General features: G+C 55.0%; 1 protein-coding gene across 1 annotated transcript in view; it reads right to left on the reverse strand.

The window, feature by feature from the left end:
- COL16A1 (collagen type XVI alpha 1 chain) overlaps window positions 1-3881 on the reverse strand; it is a 47821-nt gene extending 43940 nt beyond the window's left edge. The window contains exons 1-2 of the mRNA XM_079153109.1: window positions 3554-3881; window positions 1867-1973 (exon numbers count right to left, since the gene is read on the reverse strand). Coding sequence (XP_079009235.1) covers window positions 1867-1939 — 73 coding nt within the window. The 5' untranslated portion in view covers window positions 1940-1973; window positions 3554-3881. The remainder of the gene's footprint in view (window positions 1-1866; window positions 1974-3553) is intronic.
- Window positions 3882-16720: the final 12839 nt, after the last annotated feature.

Here is a 16720-nt window from a genome sequence, read left to right on the forward strand (position 1 = left end):
GGGAAGGGGCAAGTTGAGAGACCTCATTCTGGACCTTTAGCCTGGTCCTGCCTAGAGGACATACTCACACTCTGGCCCTGGCTGCTCAGGGAGCCAGAAGGAGCCCAGTGTACAGTTGGGAAGACTGAGGCCCAGCCCAAGGCCACCAAGTGTGCCAAAACCAGGATCAGAACTCCAGGAACCCGTATCTCCCACCACCCCCAGTCAGGGTCCAGGCAGCAAGGCAGGGAAGGAAGACACTCTGGGGAGCCCCAGAGCACAGGCACGTGGGAGCCATAGATATCCACGCACTCCCTCCACAACACACAGCAGGTGGGGGCACAGGAAATGTCAGGTGCGTGCACACTTGGTGCCATGTGAGAGTGCATGTGCTCATCTGCACATTTGTGAGTTGTGGATACTCGTGCCACTGGAGGTGCCATGTGCAGCTGGTACACATGTTCTCTGTGATGGGTGGGGTTCACTTCCCACATCCAAAGCAGACAAGCAGGCCAGACACAAGTCTCAGCTAACAGAATGACTTTTCACCTAGATAACCATCTAGTGAAACAGGGAGAAGAGACAGAGGGTTGGAGAGGACCACAAGCTCAAGAGCACCACCAGGGCCTCAGGTACCAGGCAGGCAATGCTAAGGGGGTAAAGGTTCCTGAAGAGGGGGTAACTGAACGCAAGTCTCCAAAGCCCTGAAGGGACAGGCAGGCAGCCATGTTGCCTCTCCCTGGGGCTGATTGGGCAGAGAACTGGAGGAGGTGCTACATCAGACAGAGAGGCTAGAATCAAAAGGCCTTACCAGCAAGGTAGCTGGGGAAGCCAGGACAAGACTGTAAAGTCAGTTCCTAGAAGCTGGCAACCCCCTGGAATCCTGTGTTCCTGAGCATAGTGACCCCACTGGCGTCCCCCAGCCCCCAGGTCTGGCCAGAAAGACCATCACTGTCTTCAGCATCGCAGCAGCAATGGGTGACTCACCCCTTGGCAAGGGGCCCAGATTCCTTACAGATGTTGAAATTTTCTGCCCCAGCCCCCAGGGGACCCGGTGAGGGAGAGGAGAGCAAGCTCCGTACACACATGCAGAAACACATGTGTGGGTGCGCACATGCCCTCTCTCATGCACGCGCACACACTCAGAGCGCATACGAGTGACAGTCACATCTACCCCCGCAGTACGACCCTTTTTCTTTTGCTTCTACACCTGGGTTTTTCTGCCCCCTTGGCTGGCTGGATCGGAGTTCTAGGAGTTCTGCTCCCGCCTGGCTCGGCAGTAGAGTCACCGAGCCCAGAGGGCACCCAGCAGGGCTGGGCAGGTTGCCCTATCAAATTCCCCTGGCTTTGAATCCTCAAAAGTGGCACCTCTACTCCAACCAGAGTCTGGGGCAGACTGCACTTCTGGGTAGCCCTCTGTTGAAGATCCAGGCTGGCAGTGAAGGAGGAGCGCAGGGCCGGGGCATGGATTTTCCACCGTGAAAAGGAACACTGGGGCACTCCCAGGATGCTGCGCTGCTTTCTGCAGAACACAGAGCCGGCTCCTCCCCACCTCACTGGCCACAGAAAGCATGCAAGGATGGGTTTATGTCCTGGAGAGGGGACTGTTCTCTCCCCAGAGGCCCAGGGCTGTGTATAAATGTAGGGCCACTCCAAGATGCAAACACAGAGGTGCTCAGGGACAGAAACATACACAGAAACACACGCACACATGCGCCCAGCTCACTCTCTGGGCAAATGCTCAGGCCATCCTAAGCCCAGCCCCTAGACTCTCCCATGAACACCCACATTACTGGTACATACATGATCACTTGTGTTCACAGACCCCGGCACCTCAGGGAGCTGGTTGCAGACCTGTGGTTCCCTGGCCCTCCTGTATTATCTCACCTGTATTTGCCCCATGGCTGAAGGTGGCCCAGAGACTTAGCAGCCACAGCCCAGGAGCCAAGGATACCCACATCCTGGTCCAGAGGGGTCAGCCACAGCTACAGCACCTGAAAAATCACAGAGACCAGGAAGGCAGGTTCCTGAGTTCCCACAGCACAACTCCACATGCAGCCCAGGTTCTGGTATTGGGGTGGCAAGAGTTCTAGCCAGGCATCAGTCTCTCTCAGGGGCCCAACACAGGCTGGGGGTGAGCATCTGGGCAAGAGTGATAATCAAAATATTTAACCACCAGTATGGCACAAACACCGGCCAGCCAGAGCCAAATACTGGGCAGAGCACTAAAACCAGGCCCTGGAAGCCTCTGGCTGTGCCCATTGAAGCGGGGTGGTAGTTTTCAGGATTGAGAGAGCTCTAGAAGGGTCCTAGAGGGCCAGGAACGTTGGGGTAGTGATGGAACTTGAAGCAAAGGCTGTTCATCAGAGCAGTGAGAAGCAATCAGTACTTGAGTACCATGCCGGCAGCAAGCAGCCTGGTACCTGCCTAGCTCTAGCACCCGGCTCAGCACATGCAGCCCTGCCAACACCTACAAGGTCAGGGGCTGGAGAATGGGATGAGTCTCCTGGCAGGTATTCCAGGGCTGTGTGTGGGCCAAGGAAGCTTCCCCCATGGGTACAGTAGGCAGTAGAGCAGGTCGCCAGGGCTCCAGACCTTGTTGCCAACCTCCCCTACTGATGGATGCTCGTCTTTTAGTTTTATTAAACCCTGATGGATGGGCCCAGATAAATCAATGCAGGCTCAGCAAGCGGCCCTCCAAGCTATATATCATCCCGCCTCCCCCAGGACAGGCAGCTCAGGCACACACCCACACAGAGCCAAGTATGTGTCAGCTCAACACATGCAGATGCACAGGCACAGACACACGTGGTACCGGTGCATGCATACAAGCCTACCTGCACACAGGTGTGCTCACAGACACATAACACCAGATAAACCCAGACATACCAATTTGCACATATACACATGCACACAGCCAGCCTGTGACCACCCCTCCAAAAGGCCTTCCTGTTGGGAAGTTCTTATACAAGTTTGACCTCATTCCTTCCAGTGCAATCCTACTTCCCCTCCCCTGGTCCTGGATAGGAAATGAGAACAGAAGGGGGCCCTTGTCCCAAGTACTTGGAGGCAGGCTCCTGCCCCTTCTCCTTAGGACAGAAGTGTACCCCCACCCTATTCATCCTGGCCCACCAGAGTGCACATCCCACCTCTCAAACCCTATCCTGGCCTCCCTTCTGCCAGCCAATGGTAGGGCTGCCAACTGTGGGTGGCGTGGGTACATGTGGAGGCGTAAATTTGGATGTGTTCATGTCCTCTTCTGGCTCCCAATCTCTGATCTCCACTCCAGGTCCCAGCCTGAGTGGAGAGCTACAGGGACCAGGGATGGAGGGAGAGAGAGACTTTCAAGGAAATGTCCCACCTCAACACAGAGGCACAGATTTGTGGGCAGGGAAAGTAGAACCAGAATGGAGATGAGAGCTCATCCCTACTTAGCGAAGAGGCTGAGGCTCAGAGACCGGATGCCACTTGCCCCAGGACACACAGCAAGTCAGGGGCAGAAAGGGTCGTTGAACCCAGAGCAGAGAGGAAGCCCAGTTCGTGCCCACTTACCGGTGGCCGGGTATGCCCTCACCTCACTGAGCGATCCAGGCAGCCTCAGGGCAGCTGGCCAGGGGAAGCAGGGCCTGGGCTCCACCGGCTACCTGGGGTTCCTCGATCTCTCCCTGCCGGCCGGGCCCCCAGCTCCCCGGCGCCGCAGCTCTCCCGGCTGAGTGCAGCCGGCACACGCCTGCCGGGACTGCCGGCCACTCGGGTGGGGGAAGAGGGGCGGTTCCAGGGGCTGGGGACCTGCCAGCGCGGCTAATGCATCCCAGCTGGGCCGGCCCGCCAGGCCCGAGGAGGAGGGAGGCGGGAGGGGCGGCGGCAGCGGCGGCCGAGGCTGCTGGCCGCGGGACGGACGCACAGCCCGCTCCCTCCCGGCCTGGCCGAACGCCCGGGTCCGCCCCTCCCGCTTCCCCGCCAGGTGAGCCGCCGCGAGCGGGCGAGGCGGGACCTGCGTGCCCAGAGCTGCCCTGGAAGGGGCTCCCGCGGGCGGGGAGGCCGGCTCCTCGACAGCCAGGCCTGGCATGTGCCCGCCTCCCCGCGCCCCCCTCCTCTTCCCCGGCCGCCCGAAGGCTGGGGGGCGGAGACCCTCCTCCCAGGATCTTGGAACCCGTGACGTGGCTGCAGCCCAGGCCTCGGTGGTCAGCTTTTTCCAGTTCCTCGGCCTAACATTCCCAGTGTGTCCCTCTGTCTGTCCGCACTGGAGCGGGCAGAGGATCTCACCCACCCCTGTGTTAAATTAACCCCTTCTGCTCTGGCCTCATTCCTCGAGAAGCAGACGGGAGAATTCCCAGGTCCTTCCCCACCCCCGCCGAGGCTGGAAGAGCTGGCATCCCCGCCCTCTGCTGTGGCTTTGCGGCCTCCAATGCACAATTTAACTGGGACTCCACTTGCACATCTGTGAGATGGGGTCAGGATGGTATCTGCCTCATAGACCTTTGTTAAAGGAAATGAGCTAAAGTCTGTAAAAGCACTCAGACATGGCCTGGCACCTCAGGGGAGAAACATTTGCTGCTGTTTTCATTATTAGTTTGATCCCTGGCAGGGGATGGTGGGGGTGGGGTGGTTGCTTTATACCTAGGGTCTAAGGAAGCAAAGGAAATTGAGTTGGATAAAGATGGGACTTCTGGGGAGGGAGGAGCAGGGGAGGTTGACTAAGGTGAGTCCATGGACACAAGGGTCTCCCCCCAGGAGGCAGCAAACAACTTTCTTGGCACCGAGATTCAGGGGCCATGGAGAAATGGGTTCACGAAGCCTAGGAGTGATAAGGAATGGATGTGGGGCTGAAGGGGGAGCAACTCGACTGCCTTGATTGCAGGGTGGGCTTCCTGTTGAAGCAGCCTGGGGGTAGCCCCAGCTCTGTGGCTCCAACTAACCCAGGCAGGGGGAGAACAGGCCTGGGATTTCCCGTCTCCAGATGCACAGGCGCTGAGTCAGTGGAAACCCCAACTACCTCACGCCACAGAGGCGCCCCACTGTGGTCCCTGCAAGGAGCTGGGCCCAGATGTGGCGGTGACAGTGGTGGGGCCTGGGAAGTGCTGAGCTCAGCAGACAGGAAGTGCAGGGGGTGGGACTTTCTGAGGCTCTGGCTTGAGGAGTGGGCAGGCACAGGCCCAGCCACCAGCAGAATACTACCCGGTGCCGGGCACTTGGGAGTACTGGGGAGCATATATGGGTCAGGCTGTTTGCACAATCCCACATCTGCTGGCTCCTTTCATCTTTACAGCCACCGTGTGAGGCAGAATTCTATGCTCATCCTCATCTTGCTGTTGGGAAACCTGAAGCACAGGAACAATGTAACTAGTCCAGGATCACGCAGCTACTCCCCGGTGCAGCAGAGACCACCATGCATTGAACCTGGACATCAGCCCGTGTCACCCTGGTCACTCCCACCCTGACCCTGCTCATGCTCCAGGCAGTGGGCAGCTAAGCCAGGGCAGCCAGAGTCAGGGACCCAGGACCTGAGAAGGGGGAGTCCAGATGCCTTCCCATAACACACCAGGCACACTCACAACAGCCAAGCCTCGGACACACCCTCTGCTGGGATCCACCATCATAAACGCAATGTAAAAATGTGCCCACGTGCCTTCCTCCCCCCGACCTTGTGCACACAGTCAGATGCGTTCTCTCACAGCACTTGGGTTGCACACTCCACATGCATCCATAGACACTCATGTTCACATGCACAGCATATGTCCTCCTAAACAGATACACAAAGACATATGTAGGAACCTGGGGACCTCACAGGAATCTGTCCCTGGACATACCCCAACAGAGGCACTTAATTCTCAGAATGTATGCACACAGCATACAACACATATGAAGGTGCACACACAGTCATGTGTACACACGTGTGCACACATACACATAGAAATTATGGCCACAGGTTAATTACTCAGCTATGCAGAGACCCTGCAGACCTGTGGCACATACACACATGTGGCAGACACAGGTGGCAGCACGGACAGGTGGCAGCATGGACTCAGCCCCCACAGGAACACCCAGTCATGCACACACTGACAAGTGTGTGCATATACATACATACACCGATGCATTATGTGCATTAGGCCCTAGAAAGCCCTGCATGCCAGCAAGTGGGGTATCCCGTGGGGCCAGGCTCAGTGCCCTCACCCCAGATGGCATCGCAACGAGGTAATCAAGGCCGCTAATCGCCACCAGCTGCCCTGGAGCCTGCCTGCCGCTGCCGGGTAGAGCTCCCAGGGCCTCCTGGGCCTCGGGTAATATGCCCAGATGTTGGCAATGCTCAGGGGCCCCCCATTACCCCAGCTGGCTATTGGGAATCCCCATCTGGCAGTGGCAGACCCTGGGGCAGTGGGGGAGAGTAAAGAGCCAAATGGGGCCTGGCCACGGGATAGACCCAGGAGCCTACACATCCACGCAGAGGTGGCCTGCATGTCTCTGGTCTGCAGTGGTCCTGGACCTCCGAGTGCACACACACACTCTTAGGACTTGGCATGGGTGCAGCAGGTGTGCACACAGATGCTTCGCATGTGATGGATTGCTCTCTACAGATCTGTTCCTCCCTGGTTCCTCATCCTGTAAGCATCACCATAATTCATTTGGATGCGCAGGCTGAAAACCTAGGCCTGGTTCCTTTCTTCCCCCACCCCTCCCATCCAATCCTGTCCCTCTACCACAGGCCACATCTGTCCACTCCTCCCCGCGTCCACTGCTACCACCCTCGCTGAAGCCACCATCATCTTTTTTTTTTTTTTTTTTTTTTTTTGTGGTGCTGGGGATCGAACCCAGGGCCTTGTGCTTGCAAGGCAAGTGCTCTACCGACTGAGCTATCTCCCCAGCCCCACCACCTTTTAGGGGGCCCACTGCAGGGGCTCCCTGCTGCTCCGCCCGCTGCTCAGGACCACTGCTTCGCACCTGCCCTGCAGCTGGGAAGACGCTCCCTAACCTCTACCTGTTGGTTTCCAGGTCTCGGTATATCCAGAATAAAACCCCAGATCTTTCCCTCAGCCTTACCAAGACCTTTATGATCTGGCATCTGCCTTCCCATCTACCATCTCACCCCAAAACCGTGTCCCCCCACTTCCTTCTCAGCCCTGAATTTACCACACTGTTTTCACCTCAGAGTTTTTGACCTGCTCTTCCCTCTGACTAGGTTGTACTCCCAGTCTTAGCCAGGCTAGCTCCTTGCTGTCCCTCCTGAGCCAGCTTCTCAGAGTGGGTTTCATTACCTCCTGGCACGAGTCGCCCAGTCACTCCCTACCACATGGCCCTGGTGGAAACCCCTCTCAGCTCTGGTGTGTGTGTGTGTGTGTGTGTGTGTGTGTGTGTGTGTCTTTCTGAGTGACCCTGGCCACCATTACTACTGTCCTACTGATCCTGGAACCCACCCAGGCACCCATTTCCCTCTGCTCTGGAACACCAACTCTCTATCTCTTTATGTCTCTGATCTCTATCTCTGTCTTTTTCTCACATTCTCTGGGTCTTTCTGCCTCTGTCTCTGATTCCCATGCCTCCTCCTCTCTGCTTCTCTATCTAGCTATCTGTACCTGACTCTTCTCTCAGAGGTACCCCTCCCTATCCCTGTCCCTATCCTGTGTCTGTTTCTGCCTAGGGCTCCACTCTGGCCCCGCTTCCCACTCCCTCCTTCTCTCTCCCCCTCTTTCTGTCTTTCATCCCCACCCCCCGCCCCACTCTTTGCCCTAAATCAGCACTGCCACCTCGTCTCCACAGCTGTCCGCGTTCCCGTGGCAGGGAGACCCATCTTTCATCTCTGGCTGGCAGCTTTATGGTCCTAGTGGGAGGGCCAGCGCTCCACCCTGTGAATGCCCCCTCTGCCCTACAGGGCCATGGCAAGCCCTCATGGACACCCCGGGCCCTGGCAACATTCATCCATCACCCAGGCCCAGTCACCATGTTTTATTTCAAGTCACTCATGTTACCAGGGCATCTGCTCGGTTTGACTACCCTGGAGCTGCTGGAGATGGACCCTGTTGGGCGTGGCTGTGGGCGTGGTCAGGGCTGGGGGATGCTGGGGGAGAGAGACACTCCAGGTATCATGGGCTCCACCTGGGTTGTTCCCAGGCTCTGCCACCTGTTCTGAGGGACCTATGGAGAGGTGGCAGGCACAAGAGTCTTCCCTCTGCCCATTGTGTGACCCTGGGCCTCAGTCCCTGTTGTACCATCAGGTAAACTGCAGGATCCCAGCTTCACCCACCTTACCTGGCATTAAAGCACCTGAAAGCAGCTCCACCCCTGTGGTTCTCCACAGGGAGGCGACGCTCCCCCCTCCCCATCCCGGAAATATTTGACAGTATCTGGAGACATTATTGATTGTCACAACAAGAGGAGGAGGAGGAGGGAGCTGCTGGCGTCTAGAGGGTACAGGCCCCGATGCAGACATCCTGTGAGGCACAGGACAGTCCCCTCTCAATGAAGAATCTGGCTCCAATGACGGTAGTTCCAAGGCAGAGAAGCCCTGCTCTGCCCCCAGGGGAAGCTTCAGCTCTGCGGAATCCCACGTTCCTGTCCTCCTTTAAACGCTTAATCATACTCTGAGCAGGGGTGGGAGTCATTAGAAGACTCAGGACACCAGAGTTTGATCTCGGCTCTGCCTTCAATAACAGCAGCTGGCATTTATTGAGTCCTTCGGAAGTGCCGGCTGGCACCATTCATGAAGAAACTCAGTTCAGCCTCATGTGACAACCACAGGAGGCCCAGACACTACTGCTGTCCCCATTCTCAGGGTGAGGAAACAGAGAAGGCAGAACCAGCTCAAGGTCACACAGAGGACACAGACAGAGCCTGGATTTGAACTGGTCACTTGGGGACAGGTCCACCAGGCAGAGTACTGACTGGGAAAGAGCCCACAAAGGTGCCAGGGTGAATCCTTCCCCTCTGGACCACCTTTTTTGTCTGTCAAATGGGCTCCACTATCTCATTTAACCTACAACGTTCTAGGAGGTAAGGTGCCGTTATGGTCTCCACGTCATCAGGAAGGCCAGGATTCAAAAGCACAGTCTCCATGTCCGGGGCTTGGGAACAGAGATCCTAACTCAGTTCTGCTTGAGCAGAACTCAGTTCTGTGGCTTGTAATCTCAAGCAGTCAGCCCACCCACAGGCTCCCAAGTGCTGTAAGCAGGAGGGCAATTCCTACACTGGGAGGACTTGGTACACACCAAGTCCTGCTGTGCTGTGTGACCTTGAGCCAAACCCTATGACTCTCTGGGCCTTAATTTATTCTCCTATAAAAATTAAGTAAGGGTTATACTGTTATATTGTGTTCATGTACAAATACATAAAATGAATTCCACTGTTAGATATAATGAACCAATAAAAAGGGAAACATTTCAAATATGATTTTATAATAAATTAATTAGGAACTTAGCATAGTGGCTAAAGGTGGGGGCTCCAGCCCTGGGATAACTGGGTTCGAATCCCACGTTTACCATTTGCTAGCTTTGGCCTTTTGACAAATGACTGCCTCTCCTGGAGTGAGCCTCAGTTTTCTTGTTGGTAAAATGGAATTTTCCCTCCTCAGAAGGATGTGGTGAGGGTCACTGAGAGGGTACGTGTAAAGTGCTGAGCTCGGCTCCTGGAAATCAGCAAATGCCAGTTACCCGGACAGACAATGAGTGTGTCTAACCCTCACTGCCACAATGCATGCAGTCTGTGGCTGGCTCCCCTGCCCCTCTCTGTCTGCAGCATTTAGCTTTGAGACTGTCTTCGCCTCCCTTCCCACTTGTGGGTAGGGAAAGCAACAGGGACCAGTTTCTCAGAGTGGGTAGATCTGAGCAGAGGCTTGGAGGAGGCAGGGGTATAATCAGTTATGGGTCAGTGGTGTGTTGGGCTTCTAGTGACTGACCAGCTCATATGGCACCAAAGGACCCGCTTTGCTACCATTTCTCCCAGAGCCCTGAAGAGCCTAGGTACTTTATAAATACTTGCCGCTTGAGTGAAAGGGACACTCAGCATCTCCTTCAAGAAATGCAAACCGAAAAGCCTCCAGGCAAGGCTTGGGGAGGAGAGGAACAGCCAGGGGATCCCAGATTCTTTCTTTGCATGCAAGCGCCTCAGACAGTTGGACAGTAATTCTTCAAATCCTGGAATCTCCGGGCGGGCGGTAAGGCGCTTTGGCTGCTGCTTGGCGCCTACCTCCTCCCAGGAGTGGGTGCCTGGGGCTGAGCTGGGGAGGCCAGACGACTGGGCTAGCTAGATGGGCTGCCAAAGCGGGGCTGGGGAATGTTCAGGGTGCAAAACCAACTGGAAAGGCAGAAAATAAAATCAAAGATCGGCCGGGCGTGGTGGCGCATGCCTGTAATCCCAGTGGCTTGGGAGGCTGAGGCAGGAGGATCGTGAGTTCAAAGCCAGTCTCAGCAAAAGCGAGGCACTAAGCAACTCAGTGAGACCTTGTCTTTAAATAAAATACAAAATAGGGCTGGGGATGTGGCTCAGTGGTCGTGTGCTCCTGAGTTCAATTCCTGGTACCTCCCCCCAAAAATTAAAAAATAAAATCAAAGATCAGAGAGGGTCTGATCTTGGCTCTGCTATTTCCCTGGTGTTGTTCTCTTTACCTCTCTGACCCATAGGTTCCATATCTGTAAAATGGGGAGATAATAACATCTAACCACATGGAATTGTAATGAGGATTAAATGAGATAATGCATGAAGACTGAGCCAAGCCCACAGGAAACACTCAATTATGTTAATTATTATTATTATTATTATTATTATTATTATGAGAGGGCTAGTAATTTACCAGGGATTCTTGCTCTGCATCTCACATCTATGTTCATCTCAGATATTACCCCTCCCTACCCACCCCCCGTTTCACTATTTACATAACCGATGTCATGTAGTTTCTGACAGACATAAGATAGAATTTTCTGTGGAGTGGCCTAGATAATACGTAAAATGATAAAACCAGCCAGAATATTTGTCTTCCTTGACCATTCAGAAAGGGCCTGATGCTGGTATTTTGAGGCAAAAGAGGAGAGCTGGTTGTAAGATGTGGGATAAGACTTTAGGATTGAGGAACTGGGTTCAAGGCCATGATCTGCCTAGATGCATGTGGTTTTAGGAGAGGTTGAACTTGGGGACTCTTGAGCCCCTTTCAAGTTTCAGAGTCTTAAATCTGTAATGGCCCAAACACAGTCCCTCCTTGGGATGGGGAACGGGGTGAGGTAAGCCAGACCTGTATGAGGCCCAGGATGCCACTCCTCCCATCCCCGCACCTGGGCTGAGTGTACCCCTCACAATGTACCATCTGTTCTGTGTCCACCCAGTCTCCCCACACCGTCACAGCTGCAAGGTAGGGGGCTGTGCCGCATGCCACACTCATTAATTCTCTTCTTCCGTACTGGGAGGAAAATAGGTGCCAGAGGTGGTAACTAACTTGCTGGGCTGGGGCTGGATGAAGTGTAATTCAAAATATGATTTTTAAAAAGTCATTTTAATCAGGTGGTGGCACACATCTGCAATCCCAGCAATTTGGGATACTGAGGCAGGAGGATTGTAAATTCCAGGCTGGCCTAAGCAACTGAGTGAGACTCTGTCTTGAAATTTAAAAAGGCTGGGGACCTAGCTCAGTGGTAGAGTGCCCCTGGGTTCAATCTCCAGTCCTGAAATATATATCATTAGGAAACCGGCCTGAAATGAAGTTAAGCGAGTGGTCCTCTTTGAATACAGGGCTATCGCAGCACACTTTGCAGTGTGGTGACTCCCTTCCTCAATTCGGAACTCTGTTTTCTATCTGTAGAATGGGGATGTTTGCTCAGATATTCTAAGATCCCAGTAGGGACCTTTGGTCTCCACCCAGAAACCTAGAACACACTGGTGAGCTGAGGCGGTGGGGAAGGGCAGGTGCAGACGTGACGGTCCCGCCAGGCGGGGGCGCCGCCGCCAGACACACAAAAACAACCAAATAAATCAGGCCAAGGAACTCCTAATCCTTCCCGGCTGTGGCTGCTGCCGCTCGCCCGGCCTGGGAGGAGGGCACCGCACAGCCAAGAGCGCGGAGGCGAGCCAAGAGACTCGGAGTGATGCCCGGCCATCAAGACGGCCTCAGCTCCCGTGGGGGAGCGGGGGTAGGCCCTCCCGACTGGGTGACTCAGGCCTCCCTGACCCGCTCCTGGGTGGGCATGTTCCGGCGCCCCGGGCTATTTTTAGAACCGGCTGGGGCTGGAGTAGAATGGCTGGGAAGTGGGGGCCTCGCAAGCGCCTGAGCAGCTCCTCCCTCTCGGGCCTCAAACTCCTTGCCCTCCAGCCGTCCACCTAGGAAAGGACAGAGGCTCGCGGGGCAGGGGCGTCATCACCTGCGCAGGGGGTACAGCCTAGGCCCCGAGGTGCGTCCCGCGTTCACCCTCCCTGCAAGGTCTGGCAGTTCCCGAGAGCTGGCGTGACCTCCTGAGGAACGACCCCTGTTAAGTTGGGCCAAGCGGCCTCCAGATAGTGAGTGTTCCAGATGGCCAGTGTCTGCCTATTGGACTGCAGGACAGGGCGGGCGGGGCTGTGGTGACTAAACTGTCCAGGGTGGGAAAGAGGAGGGACCTGCCTGGTTCACGGGATCCCGACCTCCTCCCACACCCCGCGCAGTCGACTGGGGCACCTCCTTACCCTGACCACGCCCCCATCGGCCACGCCCTCGAAACGCCTAGGGCTCCGCCCACAGCCCTGGTGCGGAAGGCATCCTAGACCCCGCCTCCCAAGCGGTACCGCCCAACCCAAGCCAACCTTCGATCCTTTCCCAGGTCCAGAGAGGCCTGGATGCAGGGAGCTGGGACAGGCGTGAGGGGAAGGAGGCCCTATCCCCCGGCTTGGATTCAGGGAGGACAGCGTCGAAGGGAGGGCGGGAGGACACGGTTACTCGAAGCCTCTAAACTGCAGGACCTATCTGCAGGAGCCAGGCAGTATTGGAGGCCAGAGGGACCGAGAGCAACAACCTTGGATAGGTGGGCACGGGAGGCACACGTGGCACTTGGGCAGAAGTATCTCGTCACATTCCCCTACTTATGATCCTTGGACACTGAAACCACTTCCCAGGAAGTGAGGGCCGAGAACACATGTGCTCTCGTGGCGAGTTCAGGGACCCGCGTTTGGGGGGGCCAAGTCGAGGCCCATCCTTCTGCGGGAGACGGTGGAGGATGGGAGGCGGAGCCCGTTCTCCCGGCACCATCTAGTGGGAAGTTTGGGAATCGCGCGGCGCAGAGGTCGGGGTAGGGGCGCCGGTAATAGGTCTCCTGAAAGTCCCTCCCGCCCAGCGTGCTTCAACTCCAGAAATCTCCCCAGATAGAACGGGAGCCATCCTAAGGCCTACCCCCGCCCTCCGCCCCCAGCCTCAAGTCCTTCTCATATCTCTGGAACCTGCCTTCTCTCCATCCCAGCCACTGGTGCCTGAAGCATCTGCCAACTGCTCTCCCTGCCTCCGATTTTACTCTCCCTCATCCATTCTTCATAGCCAAGCCGTGTTTCTAAAACAGAAATCTGGCTGTGTCGCTCTCTTGATTAAAATATCTCCATGGCTTCACATGGTCCTGATAAACTCCAAATCTTGGCTCTTCACCACACAGCCCCTAGTCACTCACAGGCTCTTTCCGCATTCCACCCCATCAGGGTGTTAGTTTCTGTCTCTTCCTGGAACACCCTTCCCGTCCAAATCCACCGTCTTCAGGGCTCAGTCTGCCAGAAAATCCTCTCCTTGGGAGACCTTTCCTGATCCCAGGTGGGAGTTAGGTACCCTTGTCTGAGCTTCTACAGCGACCCCCTCGCTCTAGAGGCAGGACAACTTATTGAGATGTGAACCTCTTTGCCTCCCTTTATTCCCCTCTCCCCTTCCAACCTGGTAGCCACAGCCTTTGATTTCCTAGCTGCAGGCAACTGTTGGGCCGAACACAAAAGCTGCTTGAAGCTAACCTTCTGGAAGGGACTGTGCTAGGGGTTCCCAAGGGACAAAGAGAAGAGGACAGAGAAAGGAGAGTGGCAATTAGCTGTACAGGGGGCAGGAGTGAGGGTCCTATGAGTGACAGGTGATGGGAGCTGTGGGTTGGGTGGAAAACGCCTGCAGAGATCCCTGGGGAACAGCTGAGTCACTGAATCTCAAGGAACCATGTGGACTCGGACTCTGAGCATTGTGACCCAGGACAGGAGGCACCTCCTCCTCACTTAAATGAGGTTGGACCTTTAGGTCTTTGTACACCTATGGAGGAAGAGGGAGGTGTCCCCCGTTACAGTTGAGTTTCGGATTTTCTGCCAACTTGTCGGAAAGGGCTTCGATTGAAACACACTGGAGTTGGTTTAAAGAGAGTATAGACACAGGGTATTTCCTGTTCGTTTGCCAAGATTCCCACCTGGTGCACCTGTCTGTATGTCTCCAACACAGAGCCGATCGCATGTGCCTCATTCAGGACTGTCTCCTCGGGACCCAGGGTAGTGCCTGGCACAGTCAGTGCTCAAAACCTATTTGTTGAACTCACTTTTCCTTGGTAGCTATAGAAATTCTTCTAGAACCCGTCTGCTTCAGTGGTTCCCCTGTAAGCCTCAGAATAAAATAAAGTCCAAACCCCTAAGGTAGCCCTGAGGCCCACTGGGATGTCAACTGCCCCCTCACGGGAGGACTCTGCAGCCCATCCTCCCCGTGCGCTCCTCTCCAGCCCAGCCACACTATCTGCAATTCCCCAAACTTGCCAGGTTGTTTCATGCCTCTGTGCCTTTGCTTATGTGGCACCCTCAGTCTGGAGTGCCCTTTCCCCTTTCTCTGCCTGCTGAGCTTTCAATTAGTTCTCGAAGCGCGGTGCAAGTGTTTCCTTCTCCATCTTGCCCGGCTCTCCCCGCCAGGCAGAGGCGGGCCCCTCCTGCTCTGGAGCATACTGCTCATGCCGTCTCCCTCATCCCCAGCCCAGCTTCCTAGACTGTCGGCTTTTCTGGCGTAGTGAGTCCCTAGTGCCTGGTGCAGTGTCGGGCACGCTAAAGGCTCTCCATCCATACTCACTGTTCACTGAGCTGCAGCCCTGATCCCACAGCTACGATGCGACCTCAAGCATCTTTTCCCCTCCGGACCTTAGCTTTCCTCTCTGCACAATTGGGGAGTGAAAGTCTACAGTTTATAAGGGCCATTCTGTCTCTCAGCTGAGCTTGGAAGTGATGGCTTATTAAACCCGACCCAACCTGTGTACCCAGCAGGCCAGCTAGAGGCCGATCCTGCTCAGAAATGCTACTCGCTCCGCACAGTACCATGCACGGCCACCTGGGAGCAAGCCCCTGCCTAAAAACAGCTGTGTGTGACACTCACACAAAAGCGTATGTGGCCTTCTGGAAGCAGATTCTCTGTCCTCCCAACCCCCATCCCCAGTCAGCTATTGGCTTTGACAGTGAAAAATTCAGAAACAGTCAGGGCTGCCAGTCCAGCAGTGAGTTAATATTCAAGGAATGAGCCTTCTGCAATATGCATGCCCTGAGGCTGGTGTCCTGTGGGGCTCTCCCCCTCCCAGGTCTACACAGGCAACAGCCTCCGACCCTACCCCACCCCAGGCAGAAATGCAGACAGACTGCTTTGGGCAGGGCGCCCAGGCCCAGACCCTCAGCACCAATTGGTTCCTGGACATTCCTCCCCCAATATCTCCCCCTTCTTTCCTTCCATTCTTCCTTCCTTCCTTAATTTGGCAACACCTTTTAAGTTCCTATCATGTGCCAGGCAACAGTATGTATGTCAGTGAATGTGACCCTCTCCTATCCTCAGGGGCTCACAGTCCAGAGGGGAGACACACATAAACAGGAAATAGGTGATATAATTTCCGATCTGGAGAAACAGTACAATGGAAGGATTAAGATGATGTGATTAAAACCAATTATTCAGAGAGGACAAGAGGCAGGCAAGGCCTTTCTGGGGAGTGTTGGAGCGGTAATCAAAAGAGGAAGAACCAACAAAGGAGAAAACCAGGACAGAGTCTTTCAAGTGAAGGATAAAGCCAATGCAAAGGCCCTGGGGCGGAAGAAACCATGAACTATGTTGAGGATCAGACAGGAGGCCACATATCTGCGACTCAGTGAGTGGAAGAGTGGCAGGAGATTCAGTCGGAGCTGTAGGCGAGAACCTGATCATGCTTGGCCTCTTGGGCCATGAGAGGAGACTTACCTTCCTTTAAAGAGCAATCAAAGACCCCAGGAAAGAAATTCAATCCCTTCTCCCAGCTCTTCACCTCGGTATCCTTACAGACAATGTCTTCCTTGGCTTCAGGTTGTCAGTGCCTAAAGCACAAAGCCCAGCACAGACAGTGTTTACTGAATGACCGAGTCAAGGCTGAACTCTGGCATGCAATTGGTCACCTGGGCAGCTGGGGAGTCTTTGGGCAGCTTAGGATGGGGTTATCTGGGATAGATGAAGACATGTAGATGCCTATTGAAAAGTTTGGCATTCCCATCCATGATTCTTAATGGGAATTATACTATTGCGCGAAGCATAATACTTTTGCATATGATGAAACAGAAATGACTTCTTTTGGGATTTTCAATTGCAAAATTCTGGATAAGTTCATTGAAGCAGAATTTCTTTCTGCTTCTCTGTGTGTACACATGTGCTATTGCTGCCTTGCTGGTGTTCCAAGCAGAGCTCAAAATCTCCCTTGGGTGGCCCAGTGCTATAGATCAGGGCTCACCTGAATGTCCCCTCCGTGAGGTGATGTTGGTCCAAGGGGCACCGCCCACCACTTGATGCACAGAGCAGAGA

Source organism: Sciurus vulgaris (genome assembly GCF_902686455.1).
Source record: "Sciurus vulgaris genome assembly, chromosome: 1".
Classification (NCBI taxonomy): domain Eukaryota; kingdom Metazoa; phylum Chordata; class Mammalia; order Rodentia; family Sciuridae; genus Sciurus; species Sciurus vulgaris.